Below are 19,730 nucleotides of genomic sequence, written 5' to 3'. Positions count from 1 at the left end.
TAAAAATACAGAAAAATTACCAGTGCCTATGGTCAGTTAATAAGAAAGTAAAAATACATGAAATAATTACAGTGTTTGAAAGGTAAAAATGAGATGAGAAAAATGACTCCGTAGAATATTAAACTTGCTCCCTGAGACATTAGAGCACATAGCCTACAATATATTATTTACTTCTTATGACCCTTTCACTTATTTGCTCCTATAAATATACTGACCTGTTTAGTTCTCTAATAATTTTAAACCTTTCTGAATGAAATTATAATGCAGATTTCTAAAAGTTTGTCAGTCAAATGAGCACCCTGGTAACCCTGGTAGCACGTCAAATCTCTGCAGAGGATTTGGGCAGGAGAATCATTTGGAAAGTGTGAGTTAATAGATACTTTTTCCCATTGTGCTTTATTAGTATTTATTAGAGAAATGCTTCTAAATATGAAGCTTAAAATAAATATTTAGATAATTTTGATTTCTAATTAATATTTTAATTTTCTAATTAATATTTTAAAATCTCTTGTTAGAGCAACTGAAAGTGCACCTTGAAAGGGTGCTGGACTTTGCTGTGAGTGAAAGAATGCCAGTATTTTAATATTAAAAGTTGCTATATAACTGGGAATAGTATTATTCATGACAATCCAGAATCAGGATTTTGGTATCCGGGAAGAAAAGTTGAAGATGTAGCTGTACTCATTCTGTGTTTACTTCACATTCAGCCATCAGTATATTGGGAAACAGTTTAAATATATCTTGTTAACCTCTGATCAGTGAGAAGCAGGCACACAAATTGTCATATCCTGTTTCTGCTGGGGATTATTCTTCATTTTCACATAGGTTAAAGGCTGAAATTATCTCAGTTTATTGTCCATTGTGCCTTTACTTTCTTCTTGGTTTCTTCCTTTCAATAAATGTTACTTTTGGCCTTTTTGCTATTTGCATATTTTTGTAATGTTGACACTTCATAATGAAAAATGTTTCCCATTTTTTCTTATTGTTTATCACAAAATAACTATCATAAAGTATTGTGTCCCAAATACACTTTATTTGATAGAGTGGAAAATTCTGATTTCCTCATATGTAAAATGAGGCTACTACAGAATGTCTCTATAGTCAGCCTAGGCTGTAAACTTCCAGGTCCCCCTACCACAATGGTACTGAGGGTCCCCTTGGGTTACAGTAACTTCTAAAAATAAAAGGAATACCACTGGTGGTTCATTCTGGTAGCCTTCCTCACAAACGAAAGACTGGAATTTAATAAACACAAAGTGACATTTTTCTTTTTTTTTCAACTGTCACCAAAGAAGAACAAGGAGAAATATCCTTCTTCGGTCTCCACAGCTAATGCTCTTCTCTATTGTTCCAAGTGTCATTTCTGTTCTGCTCCCCTACAGCAACCGTCTCTGTGGTGGGATTGTGATCATTCCTGGGCTCTTTAGAGAATTCACTGTTGTCTTACTTTTTAGTATGAATGTGAGAGGTTCACAAGTCTTTATGCTAGCGGCAGTCAGAAATCAAATGTATACATTGGGAAGTTATGTTTGAATACCCTGAAAATGGTTTGTTGGAAGTCAGTTGTTTGTGAATTCATACTGGTTTTGATATTTTCAATCACTGAGTGTTTTCCTTGACACTGTGGCACCTATCATGCCCAGCCTTCCCAGGGTACAGAGCAGGAGAAAATGGATTATGCCCTCAACAATAAAAGGCGAGTCATTCGTCTGGTTCTGCAGTGGGCTGCTTTATATGGAGATTTACTACAAGAAGATGAAGCAGCAATGGCCTTTTTGGAGGTATAAAGGAATCGTTGTATCATTGTAGTGAAAAGTACCTACCAAGCAAGATAAGCTGAAAGCCTGTTCCCAGTCTGTAGAATTCTGTTGTGAACTAAAGAGAAGTAGGTTGTTTCAAAGTGCAAATTCATAACTCTGTTTTCTCGGTTTTAGCTGCAGACAGTATACGCACTACAACAGTGCTTGAACCATTGTCAACCTCTGGACCTCTGAAAATATCTGCTGGAGTTACAGACCCCTTTCAAAGCACTGCATGGGTAGATTGCTTTATAGCAATATATGAATTTGCTTTTTAAAATATTTTCTTGTGAATAGTTCAGAGGCTCTACAGGTTGAACTGGGGGGCTGTTTATGCCTGCCTGAGGTGTGCCAGGAAGGAGCTGGAGGGTTCTCACTCTACAAAACCAAAAATCCTTTCCATTTGAATTTAAGCTGTACTGCAGCTATTGGACCTTAGATCTTTGTCTTCAGAACTCTTCTGATCCCTTAAAATCATTTAATACCTCAGACATTGGTTGTAAGGTCTTTGTGGTAGGTGCCATATCCTTGTAATTCTAAGATAAGATGCACTGCCAATGTCATGTTAAGTCATTGTGATTGCCATTATTATTATTATATATTGTGTTTATGGAACACAATCCCATATATTACTGGCTGAATGGAAGTTCTTGCCACAAAGAGCTTAAAGCTGAATCTAAGTTAAGAGCAGAGGGGATTAGAGAGGGGCCTTAAGTACAATAGACATGTAGCAAGCCCACATGGGAAAGCTTTTAATAATAGACAGACTTTGGAGACAGACATAACATCTTTCATTAGTTCAGAAGTTAAAGAACTAGTTGCAAGCACATAGATCCTTCTTTGGGTCAGTTTTATGTAGGTATGGCAAGAATAGGTTTGAGTAGGGTTTAAAAGAGGGTAATATTGTAGAGGACTGGAGTAGCTGAGAGTCAACAACTCAGTAGCAAATGAACCACTAAGGACTACAACAGCAGTGGGTAGAAAAAACTATCATGCCAGATTATTTGTGAATTTTATAGTCTTTATTCTTGATAATCTGAAAATGCAGTTTTTGCCCAAGCAGTCAGTGGTTACACAGTGAGCCTCATCAGCCTTCCCTTCTGCATGTGTAACTCTTGCTTTAAATCAGCTGGATATAAACAAGTAGAAGTAATAGAGGGTTGGGCCCAGCATGTGTTCCTCTATGCAGATTATCATTCTTTATAATCATTAAGCTATCAGATGTCATCTCATAATCCTCTATCCTGAGTACTGCTCATTTACCCGTATAGTTATTTAAAGACTATTCTGTATCATTTACAGGAATTTTATGTATCTGTATCAGATGATACTAGAATGATTGCATCACTAAAGGAGCAACTTCCAGAGCTAGAGAAAATTGTAAAGCAAGTGTAAGCACAGTTTTCGCTTCTTTCCTTCCCCCTCCCTATTTCTCAGTAAGTAGAAGAAGAAAATTTATTGCTTATATCTATTAAAAATCCATTCTATGAATGGCACTCAGTCATACAAGATGGAATGTTTCCATGCAAACTTCTTTGGATTAATTTCTATGGCCCTCTCTTTCCACATCATTCTTGCAAACACCAAACTCTCATTAAAAGGTTGACAGAAGAAATAAGAAATTACGTACACACAATTGAAACTAAACGGGATGCTTATTTCATGCTTACATGGACTTTGTATAGTATTTTCCCTGCCTTGGTCATAGATTAACTGTGGTATCATCTAGTCTTTTTGTATATGCAAACTTGAATATGTTGATATTGTAGTTTGACAGGTGGTCCATGTTCTGTAGGTGATTTTGTACACAAAATCTTCCAGGTAATATTTAATTATATATTCTATGCTTTACCTTTTTATAGTTCTGAAGAACCTAAAGCACCACAAAAGAAGGTAAGATAACTTTTTTGTCCATCTTCTAAAGTAAAAGCTTTAGCACAACAAATCCATAAGCATCTTCTCTTTAGTAATCATGGGCATACCAAAACAACACACTGAGAAATAGCTTTTAACAATGTGTCAAATTTTGCATTGCTACTCTTTTCCCTGCCATTGATAAGAGATTTACTGTAGTTCATGTCTACCCCATAATGTTTCTTTTTGCATTAATGTGAATCCTGATGATTCATTTTCAGCACAAAGTTCTTCTGCAGCTGTTCAACACAAGTGATGACAGAACACAGAAACGCCAGCCTATCAGGGGCAGTGACGAAGGTGAGTTCCTTCTTTGTGAAGTTTTCTTGAGGCACTGAGATTTGCAGTAAATTTGTCTCTTTCCAAAAAATGGTCTAAAAATAAACAAAAGTACCTACAGTTTTGAAGCTGGCCTGAAGCAAACTGCTTTTCCTAGCCCAACATTCTCCATCATTGATTTAAAGTGCTTCTGGTCTTTTCCCTTAGTTACTTGTGCTATCAAACACTTTGCTTCCTCAGAGGAAGATGTAAAAACCTTTAAAAAAGGGAATGAACAAAACAGGTAAGAACCAGTACAGACAGTGTCCATGCAGGTAATGACAGTGCACTAAATAGTGGGTGCTTAAGGTCATGTTTGAGCCTCTGTCTCCCCTGTGTAGTTTGAGCTAACGTGTATAGCTGTTCCTTTGCAAGATAGGAGTGGAGCAGATAATCACGCCATGGATCTCTGCCCTGTAGCACACAGCCTAGAAAACAAAATCTGCTGGTTTGCTGTATTGCTATTGTTTGATTCTCTGAAGAGATTAAGGTAAAATTTACAGCAGTGTATAAGAATATCATTTTCAGTTGTACTGGCTCTTCATATTGTCCTTTACTTGAGGCAGGTTAAAAATCCTGAGTTCTGATGATGAGATCTGTTCATTGTAAACAAAGATACATGCCCCTTAAAACTCATAAACCTGAGGATTTCATTGCAGCTGCTAGGGCCAGTCTCTCAATGGTTGTTTTGGTGCATCTTCATCACAGAAAATAGCTTCTGCTTGAAGGTGTTTGATATTAAAGGATAGCCCTTGCTAGTGAACAACAGTAAAAATAAGGGAACAAAACGCAAGGTCATATAGCTGAGAAAGCTGGTGGCATAAATCAAACTAACAGAAGAGCCATTTCAAAGTAACTGCATATGAATAGCAGACTTCCTGCCAGGCATGCAGCTTCTGTTGTCTGTATCAGTGTTTCTTCTAGGTCTATAAAGAGCAAAACAGTTGCTGCTGTCAGGGAAGTACTACTTCTTGTGTCTGTGTGGATAGGCAGTAACTGCCCCCTTCGTATGGGTGCACCTTTCTTATTTGTAGGTCAGGCAGCACACTGAACATAGAAAATCCATGGACAGCTATAACCCCAGGGGCTGCTTGGCTTGGGTTGACAGCTGAGCTGAAGGAGTGTTTTGCTAAGTCCTTCTGTCTTAAATTCATGTCACTTTGGGCTGCCTTGCTTTTTGCAGGCTAATATACTATCATATTGATTTCTAGACAGCCAGAGGCCTGGGTTCATGTATTACTCTGTGAGCCAATTTGTACTGTACACTCAAGTGTATTCATATTATTAGGGTATTTTTCTTCATCATCTACAATATTCTTGATTTAGCAATTATATACTCACTTGTAAAAAACAGGTTGCAGTACAGTTTGATTTATGTTCTGATTGTAACCAAAACTATTTTCAAATCTATTTTGTAAATATGAAAATTATTTTCCTGTAATTAAGAGAGTTTGCAGCCAGTTTTCCTGACTTTTGAAAAGAAGTGTTGATTTAAAATATTATAATGTCTGGAACATAACAAAGTGCCGGATTAAATTGGCATCCATAAATAATGTAGCAATACTGAAACACTAGTACTTTGTGGTTTACTAAAAGCTCTGGGAAATCAGAGATTTCTGTACTAGAAATTGTAGAACATCTGAGGAATGGCAGGCTATCAAAACTGTAGTGATTTATTGTTGCCTTATTTGTTTCATTTGTGAGGAGTGGTTACTGAAGTGAAAGTAATTTGTACAGTAAGGTCTCTGTGGTTGTTACATGTGGCATACACAGCACAATCTTTTTTCTGTAGTTCTGTTTAAGGTGTACTGCATAGACCAAACCTATACCACTATCCGGGTGCCAGTGTCTTCCTCTGTGAAGGAAGTGATCAGCGCAGTAGCAGATAAGCTGGGTTCTGGAGAAGGCCTCATCATAGTAAAGATGAGCTCAGGAGGAGGTACTGTATTTGCATCATCTTAAACGCTTCTCACAGTGAAGCAGAATGTTGGGAGGGATTGAAAGACTAATTCAGTCAAGGCTTTTATATCCATGTGCATGTTCGGCTGGTACACAGGTTCTGTCTTAGACGAAAGTCCTTTACCTATTGCATGCGCAGACTGGAACTCACATGGGAGACAGGAGAAATAGAGAAGCTTGTATATCTGCATGTTACAGGGCAGAGCTACCCCAAATTTCCTTCACTGTAAGACTTGTAAGAGTTTTTTAACAACAGAAATAGGAGGTAAGCATGGATAATGTCAGGCTAGACATATGAATCAGCAATAGCAGAAAACAACTGCAGTGCAGATGTTCCAGTAGTGGTCACTACCATTCTGGCCACTCTGTCCACGCAAACCACTACTGAGCAACTTTGTGCCAAGCCCACTGACCTAGTGGTAAAGGGTCAGGAGTCAGCCCCCCACTATAGGCTGTGGAAATGGGAGAGTAACTGCAAGGTGAATTCTGCTGGAGAACTGGTGTTGCTGAAGTGCACTGGTAGAGTCTGACTGTGTGGACACACGCAGAGCTAATGAGAGCTGTGCTGGAAGGCATTTCTGCAAACAGTGGTGCCTGCCAAAACCAGCTCACTTCCTGAGAATTGACACCAGGCGGCTCTACTTTTTGCAGTTGCAGCAATTTTTTATTGTCAGATTTGCTGACAGACAGCGCATGCTGGAAGAGACTGTTTTGTAAGTTACTTCATTATCTTTTCTTTACCTGTGATGTGATGCTCTTTTTGAACTGCTGTAATGAGATTGAATACAGTTGCATTTCATCACCTCCTTATGCAGTTACTGTCTTCCAAGGCAATTTCTATTAAGAACAGCTCTCCAAATGCTTACAGCTCGGAGAAGAATGGAATCCCAAATTATGGCTGAATTTTTGCAGGTAGTTTCTAGAGATGACAGCACAGATTCTTGACCTGTCTGTAGAGTTTGGGGCTGGGATTCTAGTCCTGTATGCCAGTTCTGTAGGAGACTGGTTTGGGCTAGCTTGTTGTCACATTTTGTCAATAAAGAAGACCTTGTTGTCATCTATTTTGTATCCTGGACATTGGTTTACTGTGCAAAATTTGTTCCCAGAAGGGTGATCTGTGCAGCTGTTGGATCAGTTCTGCTGTAAATTCTACATATATATAATAATAAACAATCTTTTGTTTCACGTTTACAGAAAAGGTTGTGCTCAAACCTCATGATGTTTCAGTGTTTACAACTCTCAGTGTTAATGGACGGCTGTTTGCTTGCCCACGTGATCAGTTCGATTCATTGGTATGTATGTATGCAGTTCTCAGAAAGTTCAATTCTTCAGTTTATTTGAATGTTTGGCCCTTTTTGCATTATCAATGCTTTAGGTAAAAACTAGTGGAAACATTCACAACAAAGGGCTTGTCATAGTGCTATGGGATGAGCCCTGAAATTAAAAAGAGGTAATGTTATAATTTCCTAAACTACAGCAGAAATCCATCTGATCCACATGACAGCACTTGATCCCAGTATTCTCTGTGTCACACTGAGCATGTAGGAAGAGCTGAATATTGTCACTAAGACATGCAGTAACTCCTGATTACAGAATTATCTCCTCAAGGCCACAGGGATATATTCTTGAAGATAGATGTTAGAAATTAAAGCATTCTGGAGACTTGATTCCAACAGTAAACTCCTTAAAATCTTTTATTTCTCAGGCCCACAAAATACTTTGTCAAAATCTGAGATGATTCTAAGTAGAATCACAGAAAATATTCCTAGTAGAAAGTCTGTTTTTTCTTAAGTAGAATTGTTCATAAGTACTTAGAGTTCATGCAGTAATTCTAACGATCTCCATGGGGTCTGCTTTTATAGAATTTGATTTGACTGTACTTTTTGTTCCTTTTATTTCATTAAAAACAAATGTCATTGCGAAGTCATGTCAGCATGAACTCTATTACTCCTAGCCTTGCTTCAGCCTCCTGTATGCTTTTAACAAGCCACTTAGTATGTATGCCTGATTTCTTTTATAGATATGGTAAAATCTATGCTTTGCTGCTGCTTTCAATTTAGTAACCAGGGAATGCACATCCAGCATACTGTAGTTCCATGCAGAGATACCTCTTGTTCAGTTTATTAAATTCTGGTGTTCCCTTAAGGTTAATTAATCCTGCCAAGTAGATACCCTCATGGGGCATGCTACTCTAAAGCAGGGGTGTTCTGTCAGTACAACTAGGCTGTGTACTTTTATTTGGCTCTGCATTGTCTGTGTAGACATACCTTTGGCAGCAAATTGTCATGACTTCTGTGCCTTTTCCCCTGTGCTATTTACCATGGATCAAGTACTCGAAATGCTACAGGGAGCTCTAAGATACAGGGCTTCAATGTGCTAGTTTTCATCAACTGGACTGACTTCAGTAGGAATTAGGGAGGAACACTCAGCACCTTTAAAAAGGTTCTCAGCATGCATAACACAATACATCCCCTTATCAGCTGCATTTTTTCAGAGGTATAAACAAATTGAATAATGTTACAACCTTACCTCCCTCCCAGTTTACTCCTTTCCCATTCCAGTTTCTGGCTGCTGCCTGTGCATGTACGTTTATTCACAGTACACTTGGCAATTCCCATGTGAAAATTGTTCTGGGTTAGATGAATTTTCAAATATGCAACGAGTTTACATCTAAGTGCTTCTTTCCTAGCCTTGGAAAATATGTGCTTGTTATGGTAACGACTGTGTTGTGTTTGTCTCCAAATAGGGGAAAAAAGCCTTCTTTCAGTCTACAGGCAATTCTCTTTCCACAGATTTCCACAAATTAGGATTTCTACACAAAACTGCTGTAGTTTTAATTCATACTCTGTCTTAAACTAAAGCAATTTTGTGTTTGTGCAAATTCCAATTCAGAGGAATCTGCAGGCTGTTATAAGATTGATGGCTGTCCTGATTTTTTTCAGATAATACTGTGCTTATATACACTATTTTTTTAAATTTTAGATGGAGCTTTTAAGGTAATAATGCCTGTGGTCTAGTTTAATAATTTTTAATAAGTTTGTATTACGGTGATATTTGAAAGACAAGTTTTCCCTAGAGTACAAAGCAAGAACTCATACAGAAGTAAAGCTCCTACTACAGTCTGTTATTGAAAAAGTGATTTGATGTATTAATCCAGTCAGTCCTTTCTCTATTTGTAATATAATATCCTTATATAAAAGGGGATTCATTTAGTAAGCTCATTTCGATATTGCAGTATGTAAATATGGTCTGTTAATCTTGCCGACTCTGTTGAGTTTGTACTCAGAAAGGACCCTGTTGACAATTGCCTGCTCTGTAATTATCTAACAAAGACCCTATGAGAAATTGAGAAAGAAATTTGTAAGTGAGCTCTACTGCCCTCTCCTGGAAACAATACAATTTTTAAAACGTGGGTTCACCGGAAGCTTTACTCGTGTAACACATTTGAATTTGCAAGAGTTGTTCATTAGTATTTTAGCAGTGCTGGTTCAAACACTTTGACCCTAATATATACAACAGACTACTTCAAATCTGACTTGATCTCAAACCATGTTTAAATCTCTCTTTAATATAAGATTTATAACTGTAGATCACATTTCATTTATATGGTGGTATGGAAGTGTCTTTCAAAATTGTTTTCTACTTGAATGATTTAAAGGATTCTTTCTCATAAGACTGCGTGCATATAATTTTAATTAGCATAGCCAGGAGTTTTGCAATCACAAATAGTGCATCCCTGTACTATCAAAGACAAAAGTATGAGGTGTATTTTATAAGTGATCAGAAGGTCTTGCAATCACTGCAGATTTCTAAAGTATGGCAGATGTAATAATTCTCATCATTAGAATCAGTAATTTACAAAAGTATTTGGCTTATGCTTTGTGGCCTAGTTATATGTGTATGTGAAAAAGGAAACTGATAACAAAAGCTTTGCGGAAAGACCTGCACTCCTAAACAAACAGACATGCTTTAGTTAGCACAACATGTATTGAAGTATTTATTTCTGGCTTCAAATTTTAGAACAATGCTAAAAATAACACACTGAGAACAGTCTGTTTTATTTCTTTACAGTGCCTCTGAAGAGCTTTCAGAATTTTCCTGAATATCCTGTGCATAGTGGTTACTGATTTTGCACAGGGCTTCTCATTTCCTAATGCCAGCCTGTGGTTAAAAGCAAATTTCAGTTTTACTATTGGAAACATGCTTAGGGAAGTGGTCACACTGAAAAACATAATCAGAAACATTATGGAAGAAAAGCACCAATTGTGCAATTTAGTATTTCTAAAATATTTTTCTACCATTTTTCCATTTGTAGGCACCATTACCAGAACAAGAAGGACCATCTACTGGTACAGTGGGAACATTCGAACTGATGAGCTCCAAAGACTTAGCACATCAGATGACAATTTATGACTGGGAGCTCTTCAACTGTGTGCATGAGGTATGAGGATCTATCTATTCAGCAGATTAGAATCTGTTAGAAAATGTTTAGGTGTACATTTTAGGTTTGTGCATTATTTGCGAAACTTTCTCTAAGCTTCATTTTCAAAATTAGTACAATAAAGCCACCTACAAGTTTTGAAAGTATAAGGCATTCTTAATTTTATAGGCAAAATGCAAAAATAAAGTTAAACTTCTCCTGAACACGTGCTGCTTATTGAATTACTTTTGTATGTTTTAAGGCATTAAGCTATTTATACATAGTCTGTGGTTATGCTTTTAGTATGCCTCAGGTATTGTCTACTGGATTTCCAAACTGAATCTTTGTGATCTGTATAGCAATAAACATAAAGTGCAGAGCAGGTTTCAGGCTAGATACTTACTTGGTTATTCTTAGCCTCTTACCTCTGTCCAAAAGATGAGATTTCTAAAAAAAAAATCCCAAACTGTTTTCTTTTTCCTAGCTGGAATTGATCTATCACACTTTTGGAAGGCACAATTTTAAAAAGACCACAGCAAATCTGGACTTGTTTTTAAGAAGATTTAATGAAATTCAGTTCTGGGTGGTCACTGAGATTTGTCTTTGTTCTCAACTCAGCAAGCGTGTTCAGCTGTTAAAGAAGTATATTAAGATAGCAGCCCAGTAAGTATACAATCATCTGTGAGCTGGAAATGAGGTTCGGTATAGTCAATTTGTTGTTATTTTTCTTTTTTGTTTTCAGACAGCCACACACAGTAGAGGTTAAGATGTTCTCTATTTGGTAATTTGTTCCATTTCCTTATAGGACTGTACAGAACCTTGTTAATATGTATTCTTCTTTGCTGTCTTACTCTCTATTGCTCCTTGATCTGTGATCTCTTAGGGCCAAGTTTTCACATAAAATTTCTGAGTAAATATATTTCCATTCATTAGGAGAATCCTTCATTTACCCTTACATGCATTAGCAAATATTAATATGCAAATCAGTAAATATTAACAAAACTGAGCCTTAATTTTCCTGAGAACAGAAGTATTTCTGGTGCTGTTCAGGAAAACCGTTCTCAAAATTGCCCCGGGGCCGGGGGGGGGAAAACCAGGAGGGGAGAGCAAAGAGAAGTAGTATGGAGATGACAAGGCTCATGTTACCTTCAGTCTGTTTGGTATATTTTTCTAATACTTTTGTTTAAAAATGCAACACTGAATGTCCTTTTTTGTTACTAACCGCTGGGTCTGATGTTTAATAGCAGGCAATTCTTGCTGTCTTCTTTTATTCATATTAAAACTTAAACTCTTTGGAGCCTTCATGCCAAAGATGTCAGCCTTGACGCCTTATCACTGAACTCAAGGGCAAGGTTGAGGCTGACTTCACAGGGAGCAGGGGCATGCCCCTGCCCTGCATAGCTACAGTTTTTTATCACTGTTACCCTCTTCCTTCCTTTCCAGTTCGTGGTGTATTTATCACATTCGTTGCCGTCTGAACATTTTGCTGAGGTGTGCAGTGAGAAACTGTCTGTTCAAGTGTTTGTCTATGCCTTTGGGAATCGTGACTAGAGGCTTTTAGGCAGTCTTACCCAAAAAAGAAGTCATTACTTGCAGTTAAACCATGAGTTTTAACTTTTTTGCATTGTTAAATGTAGTGGTGTGAAGGAAGAGATTATTATTACAGCTGTGATGCCACCCTCCTTCCAATTAATAATGCCACATAGCTGAAATCAGTGTTCACATCGAAACTCTGCATCAGCATGCCTCCCTCCTCGGGGAAGGGCTCCATTCTGCAAAGTACCGCCTTCCTTCTGGGAGCTGCTTTGGGCCCTCCGGTCGGATTACGGTTGGTCGAAGCCAAAGATTTTCAAAATCTAGTGGTGGGCATGCACGATGAGGTTTATATTCAGAACAGAGGACAGAATTTACCTCTTTAGTTTCTAAAAATATATGTACCGCATATTCCATTATCTCATTCTGCAGAGCAAAACTGGGAAGCAAGCTGCCGGTCTGGCGGCCTGTGTCCAGGAGAGGGCAGTGGCATCCACACACAGACACGTCGGGGTCTTTTCTAAACTCAGAGGCATGAAATGGGAAAATGTTGAAATGTGGTAAATTAAGATACAATAGTAATTTCCATAAACACTTGAAATCAAGTATCCTAAAAATTACAGTTAAATATCTCCTTAATAAACCTCCCTAGCCTGTGGGTTCCTCAGTGTCATGGGTTTAATCCTATGCTATTTACAACAGCTTGACAACCTCCTGTTTACTTCCATGTTTCTGGTATCACTACAATGCTAAAAATAAATAGCTAAAAGCGGTCTGCTCTGCTGAGTCCTCTTTGTCTCCTAAAAGCAGAGAAATCCAAACCACAAGATTTTCCTCCGTACAAACTAAGCGGGCAGGTTTAATTGCAGCCGCTGGAAAGGCACTGGGAAGTTTTGCCAGGCTGCTGCCCTCTGTGCAGTGCTGCCATGGTAACAGGTGCTACAGCATGCGGTAAAACAAACACAAAGTGCACCGAAGTTAGAGGGGAGAAAAAGCCAAGGAATTGGATCAAAAGATGTGGGCCCAGGCCTTGAAGTTGTACCTTTGAGGAAGTTTTCCGTGTGAAGATCCTTGAGACCTAATGAGAACTTTACCCTACCTAGAAGTGCTAGACTCATTAGAAAAGTGTTCGGGGAGAACAGCTCAGTGCTGCGCTATTAATCTTAGGCATGACTGGTGGTAACGAGATGCCTTGCACGTACCAATTTTCAAAGATAACTGAGAACCCTGTTTCAATTCTGCGACACCATTGCAGAAGGCACATCATTTTGTGTCTGCCACCCCACGCACCCTGTGATGTGTGCTCCCTGTCTGTGTGGGCAAGCGCAAGGCCGAGTGCTGGCTCCAAGTGCTGTGCACATGTGCTTTCAGTTCCAGGAGCCGTTGTTGCCTCTGCATCTGCTGGGAAAGGATGTAGAGGTTACCAGGTTCATCTCTTTTCTCCTGCCATTGTAGGATTAAACTTTCAAACAAAGGGGAGAAGCAAACTCTATTTCCTACAGTGAGTTCTTCCCTTACTAATTGTATTAGAAAGGCCTTCTAGGATGTAGTTGCACATACTCTTATGGATATCCACAAACCCAGTTTCTATATATGTTGGAGACAAGAGTGTGTGCCTATGTGTGTGTTCACAACTCATACTAACAGGAAGATTTTTCCAATACTGTCCATTCTGGGAGGCAGAGGGATCTCTCCTCTGAGCACACTGGTGCTTTGGAGGACCCACTTTCTGACTTTCAGTGACAGGCTATCCTGGCTGCTTTTCATGCTTATCCACTCCCTGACCTGCTGTAGTCAGAGCAAGTTGGGGTGGCTTTAGCATTTCAGCTAACCTTGTTCACTGTCCTTAATCTGATGTGGGAGAATTTGTATGAGCAGCTCGGCCAGAAGATCTGAGGGGGCAGCAGTCTCCAACAGACAGACCATCAGATGGGAGAGATCGTTTTTTCATGCACTCACACAGTGAAGACACAAGTGAGGCCCAGATCTAAAGGACTCACCCACTCAGTACATTGAGTCTGGTGAAATGGAGGGACAGAAAGAACATAATAACAATAGGGTGATGTGGCAGTTACAGAGTCGGACAGTAGGATGTGATGATTGCGCTAATTTCGTCTGGAACTGAGGATACCTCAGAGGAGCTAAGAGCTTCGGCGAGAAGAGAATCATAGCTTGAATCTTGTGAAAGTTTTTTTGGTAAGCAGCAAAATAGGCAGATACTGAGGTGCTGAAATCAGATGTTGGCAAATCAGTTGTGAAAAATAGCAAATTATTTGAAGAACCTAGTGAGACACAGATTTACAAGATACAGGCTTTTTTCTCTCTCTTCCCTTCCCATTGAGGCAATGAGCCACCTGATGCAGTCCCAGCTGAGCAGCTGTGTGGGCTGTTCCTGTCAGATTGTGTCTACTCCTGCATTGGATCTTCCATAATACTCAGTTACATGTTGCAGTTTTTCCCTGACTGATAACAAAAGTTCTCCTTTGCATTAGGGTTGTAGTGTGACCTAGAGCTCCTAGTGCCCAGGACCTCTTTAACGGTGCTGGTAACAAATGTCAGTTCTTTGCTTGAAACATCTTAAAGAGTTTCAGAATCTACAAGTACTGGTTAGAAATCATATACAGCAAGAGACGTCACTGGCACACAGGCATGTCTAGTCAGCTGGTCTTCTCCCTTTAAAAAGACTCAGTGCCCCTGTAAACTGCGATGAAGATTATCTAAGGACAGCTTCCAGCATTCAGTAGCTGTTCAGAAGCTGTCAGCAAGTTCTGCAGCAAATGAGGTTGTAAACCAGTTGCTTCCACTGTTTCTGGTATTCTCTGGGACTAAATTGAGCCCAGCTTCAGGACTGTGTTTCTGGGTGGGGAAGAACTTCAAAGACTCCTTTAATGTCCTTGCAGAAGCTGGCATGCAGTGAAGTGGAAGTAGGAGGTCATTTTAGGAGGGAGGGGAAAGGAGCCTCCAGAGTGTGGTGAATTACTCACACATTGGTGAAGTGGTGTGCCACAGGCATGCTGGCCAGGGCTGCCCAAATTCAGTCACATCTATGCTAGATGCCTAGGTTCAGGTCTCTTCAGGATGTCATGTGTACTTCTGCCCTGATACATAAAAATTAAAACCTGGCTCTTTGTGTTTCAGCTGTAAAGAATACAAAAATCTGAATTCCTTTTTCGCTATTATTATGGGACTTAGTAATGTTGCTGTGAGCCGTCTCTCGTTAACATGGGAGGTAAGTCTTAGCTAAAATCCAATTCCAAGAAGTTTGACTGGGATTTATGCTTTTAGTTAGCAAAAACATGACTTGGGCCTTTATTATTGATAACATTAGATCTACTAATTCAGCTCCTGAGCAGAAGCCTTTAGCTAAGGCTGACAATTTTTATTAGTAAGGCAGTGTGCCCATAGATGTGTTGAATACTCATAAGCAGTTAAGGAAAGTAACAGCAGCAGCTTCTGTTGATGAGCTAAACTGCCCAACAGAATGAGTTAGCCAGTTAACCTCTTACATCAGCCCATCCTCTGTTTGACTTTACTGATCATTTAGTGAGATTACTGTATAGACACTTCTCTAAAATCTATCCTCTGTTTATACATATTATTTTCTGATCTCCATACGGACTCTGTTGCCCTATTAAAATGTGGGTTTGTCCTAACCAGTTCTGGTTTTCTCTCTGACATGCATTCCCCTGCTTACTATGAGTTTGGTCTTCATTCTCAGAGCTTCCACCTTTTTCTGTGGCTTTTCTCTTTTGTATGTGAGTATATGAAAAGGCTGCAGTGTCCAGCAGGGTGAGGTGGTAAGCACATGTAACCACTAAGAACATACTGGTTGTCAAAAGCAGTGCGGATTTGAATGCACATGTATTTTGTTCATTAGAAATTCAAAGTAGCATGACTAAGGTCATTGATGCAACTGCGACCAAAATTTGAACACCTTTTAAAAAGTGCTCTGAAATATGATATCAGACTAACACATCTGAGAAGACACCAGTCCAATTTTCAAAAGTACATGTTGCAAGTGGTATATACAATCGCTGCTAAAGGCAAAGATTTGCAGATCAGTTTCTCAAAATAATGACCCTTCATTTGTGGCTACTGAGAGGAACAGTTGGGAGAGCTGAGACAGTACAGGAGTAGTATGAAGAGAGAAGAGGGAATTTAATGTATATACTACATACAGCAATCTGAAATGGGCACAGGGTCTGAGCTGGAGAGGCACAGATCATTTGTACGTGTGGGGTATGAACTTGAGTTCAGGGAAATGTTATGACACTCTGGTTCTGTAGGACAGTTGGTTTATAAAGAGAATCTCTGCAGCTTGATTTTTAGCCAGATATATATACAGAATATATTTTTTAAAAAAATCAAGACCTGATTTTTTCTATATTGTCATGCATTTACATTAGTTGCATGCACAAATTAGATATTTGCAGGTGCAAATGTCCAATTATACCACTTATTTCACAAATACCTAATCTGCATGCATATGCAAACTAGGCACACAGTTGTTCACACACATCATTAAAAATTAGGCCCTTGCTGTGGCACAGGGTAAATATCTTGCGAGGGTACGCACTCCAAATGGAGAAAGTATTGCAAAAAATCATTTGTGCACTATAAAGTCTCTATTAATTTTTAATGTTACCCACTGCCAGTAGTAGTCTGATTTAATCAGCAAATATAAAGAAATTTCTTATTAAAACTAGAAAGCTGACATATTCTGAGTGTGCATAAAACATTACTGTGATCTCTGAAATTAATTTATAACATATCTTACAGTTTTTATAGTAAAATTATTTAATATGTATAACATAACGTGAGGGGGAAAGAAAATATTTAGTAAAGCCAATCTCATCCCAATCACTGCATGATCAACTGACCATGATTTATTTGTGTATGTGTTGTGAAAAACTATTAATTTATACCCCAGAAAGTGGTAGAGGCCCTTGGCTGCTGGGCATGTCAAGAATTTGAGCGATAGTTGGTGATTCATCAGCATGAACAAAAAAAACTCCTGGAAATGCCCAGGCATGGATTTGAATGTTCTTGAACTGCAAGGGCAGTTCATCCTAGGTATGAATAATTAAGCTGAGCTACCCCTACGCAAGCTATGTGTAAATTTTATTTTCAGATAGACTGTAATCAGAAATGTCCTGAAACCATTGACTTGAACTTTCACTTACATTCTGAATTCAGTGATTGTGATGCGAGCCAAACAAAAACCTGCATCTAAACATCCAAAAGGAGTAAATTCAAGTTGGGGTTTAAATCAGATTCCAGGTTTCATGGCTGGTCCCGTCTCTATTTATAATCTGGTTGCTAGGAGACATGTTGTATTTTAGATTAGCACATTGTTAGACATATCTGGCAAAAAAGAACACTTTCCTGACTTAGGGCGTTGTAGAAGGAACTAGCATTTACAGTAAAATTACCACACAAATTGGATTTAATTAAGGTTTGCTATTTTTGTTTTTATTGACAGAAACTTCCAAGCAAGTTCAAGAAGATCTATGCAGAGTTTGAAAGCTTAATGGTGAATAGCAATAGATCCCTTATTCTATGCACAATCTGAGCTAATTCAGTTTCTGAGTAACTGATTTGAATTCCTTGATTCAGAACATTTTATATGTCCTTGTTTGACTTTAAGAAGTTTATGATCCCATTTTAGAGCTGCTAAAACAAGTATGTATGACTAATAAATTATACTCTTAGGAACCTACTCTGAGAGAACTTATGTACCACTCAAAATTAATCTGGGAACTCAGAAAAGCTTTATCACATGTTTTCCGATAGTACATATGGGAAATTGTATTTTCCAGCCTGGATCTTTCCAGGCAATACATTTTAGTATTACAACATATGCAAAACTGGATCTGCAGCTGCAAGGAGGGAGGAAAAATGTGTGGTTTATTTTATGGACAATTTTTTTGTAATCATATCTTACCTTGCTATTTGGCATGAAAAATGTTTGTGTTTAGCAGCTGCATTCTCATCATGTAAGCTGTATGGGAGAATGATAAAAGGTGTCTTAGTTTGCAGATGCACTTTTAAAGCCACAGGAGAAAATAATTATTTTAATAAATGCCATGACATCTAAATGAATGCATACAGTGTGTCAATATATATAATACATGTTAGTAATTATTTGATTTCTCTTTTTTTTCTTAAGGATCCATCAAGAAACCATAGGGCCTACAGACTAACTGTAGCTAAATTGGACCCTCCAATAATTCCTTTCATGCCACTACTTATAAAAGGTAAGCTTGGATGTTACCAGAATTCTTAACTTGAAAGCTATTTGTCAAATATTTGAAGAATAAGAATAGCAGCAAGAAAAAGCAAAAATCAGTCTCGGTGTGAGGTGTGATCTTTTTCCATTGTAAAAAGCATGACACAGAGACAAGAAAAACTGCTTTGGTACATCTGAATATCATACCTCAATTTTTCTAGTCGCAGAAATGCTGCAAATTAAAAACTAAATGTTTTACTTTTATAGCTGCTTTGATTTTTGTAAGGAATAGATAAAATGTTCTGCTGTTTTGTATGGCCATGATTCAGTATGTGGCTTTTATTTCTATACAGACATGACATTTACTCATGAGGGAAACAAGACATTCACTGACAATCTAGTAAACTTCGAAAAAATGGTATGTATGACATATTTGAAATGAAAATTTAAAAAGACCTCCCTATTCATCTCTTAGAGTAAACTTCTCAACAATGACTTCGAGGGCTAGAGAAAGTGAAGGCAGGACCAAGAGCCAGCAAAAATAGTCTTCATTGTGCACAGCACCTGGGACCTCTGGGTTTCTAGAAAACCTCACAGAGGTGGAGAAGCAATTGCCCACTGAGCCGTGCACAGCCAAAATGTTTCCTAGGAGAGGCAGCAGCAGTGACAGGAAGCAGAGCTGTTAGAGACAATATTTAACAGCCAGTTTGGGACCAAGCTGTGATTTTAACTGCTGTTCCTTCAAACAGGGCTGAACTGCCTCAGGCTGGGATAGTTCTGCATTGCTCCTCAGAGAATGAAAGGAGCTTTAATACAGAACGTGCACAACATCTTATTTTCTTCTTTCCTTTAACAAGTGAAAGGAGACTTCTGTGACTTGAGTGCTTTCATATTAGAAAGGGGGATCAATGATAAAAGGTTAGATTATGCTCAGATTTGATTTATTTTAAATACTGCACCTAAGCTCTTATTTCAAACACCGTTGTCAAAAACTGCAGACAGGCAACTTCCTGTGGCAGAAATCTCAACTGAAACTTAAATTTCTCAGCAGTGAAAAGCATCTTTCTTGGTTGCTAAGGCTGTGTACTTAATTGATGTGGTTGATGACACCTACATCTGGGAACCAGAGTTAGCCAAGCCCATCTATGAGCAGCTGCACTGCGAGACCAAACCTGGCTTAGTGTTTCTGCAGTAAAGCTCCATTCAGCAGCCACGCTAGAGTGTATCTACTCTGTCACCTACATCTGCTCGTTCTTAGTACTACAGTAAGCAGAACCACTCCATGGTCATTTCCACTGCACTACAGAGGAACTTTTCTTACCTGCTGAGAACTGATACCGCAGAAGGGAAGAGAGGAGGACTTTCAGCTCCTTAGAAAACTTCACAGAAAAGTCATCACCATTCTAAGTGAATTCTTCCTTAGATTTTAGTCTGTAGCTTCCGGACAGCCTCTGTCCTAGGGTGAAAATACCTCTCCACTAACCTGAGGCTTTTTTGTGAGCAAATGGTAGTGCTAATGCCTGAGTAAGGGCCTGACCTCACTTCGCAATAATGACAT

At 38.6% G+C, this 19,730-nt stretch overlaps 1 protein-coding gene across 5 annotated transcripts in view; it reads left to right on the top strand.

The window, feature by feature from the left end:
• The window catches only part of RAPGEF4 (Rap guanine nucleotide exchange factor 4), a 160,395-nt gene that overhangs the window by 129,198 nt on the left and 11,467 nt on the right, over positions 1-19,730 (top strand). For 4 of the 5 annotated variants that reach the window (XM_049812151.1, XM_049812141.1, XM_049812160.1 and 1 more), the window contains 12 exons: positions 1,631-1,781; positions 3,102-3,190; positions 3,662-3,692; positions 3,935-4,013; positions 5,824-5,970; positions 7,185-7,282; positions 10,306-10,431; positions 10,895-11,073; positions 15,082-15,172; positions 17,426-17,476; positions 18,113-18,200; positions 18,526-18,590. In XM_049812151.1, the coding sequence (XP_049668108.1) occupies positions 1,631-1,781; positions 3,102-3,190; positions 3,662-3,692; positions 3,935-4,013; positions 5,824-5,970; positions 7,185-7,282; positions 10,306-10,431; positions 10,895-11,073; positions 15,082-15,172; positions 17,426-17,476; positions 18,113-18,200; positions 18,526-18,590 (1,195 nt within the window). Of the gene's footprint in view, positions 1-1,630; positions 1,782-3,101; positions 3,191-3,661; positions 3,693-3,934; positions 4,014-4,199; positions 4,308-5,823; positions 5,971-7,184; positions 7,283-10,305; positions 10,432-10,894; positions 11,074-15,081; positions 15,173-17,425; positions 17,477-18,112; positions 18,201-18,525; positions 18,591-19,730 lie in introns of those variants that run through there. The other variant, XM_049812177.1, reaches the window with a different exon arrangement.

The sequence above is a fragment of the Accipiter gentilis genome, chromosome 1 (genome assembly GCF_929443795.1).
Source record: "Accipiter gentilis chromosome 1, bAccGen1.1, whole genome shotgun sequence".
In the NCBI taxonomy this organism is placed as follows: Eukaryota; Metazoa; Chordata; class Aves; order Accipitriformes; family Accipitridae; genus Astur; species Astur gentilis.
The sequence above is the reverse complement of the archived record's forward strand: the minus strand, read 5'-3'. Positions and strand labels throughout refer to the sequence as shown.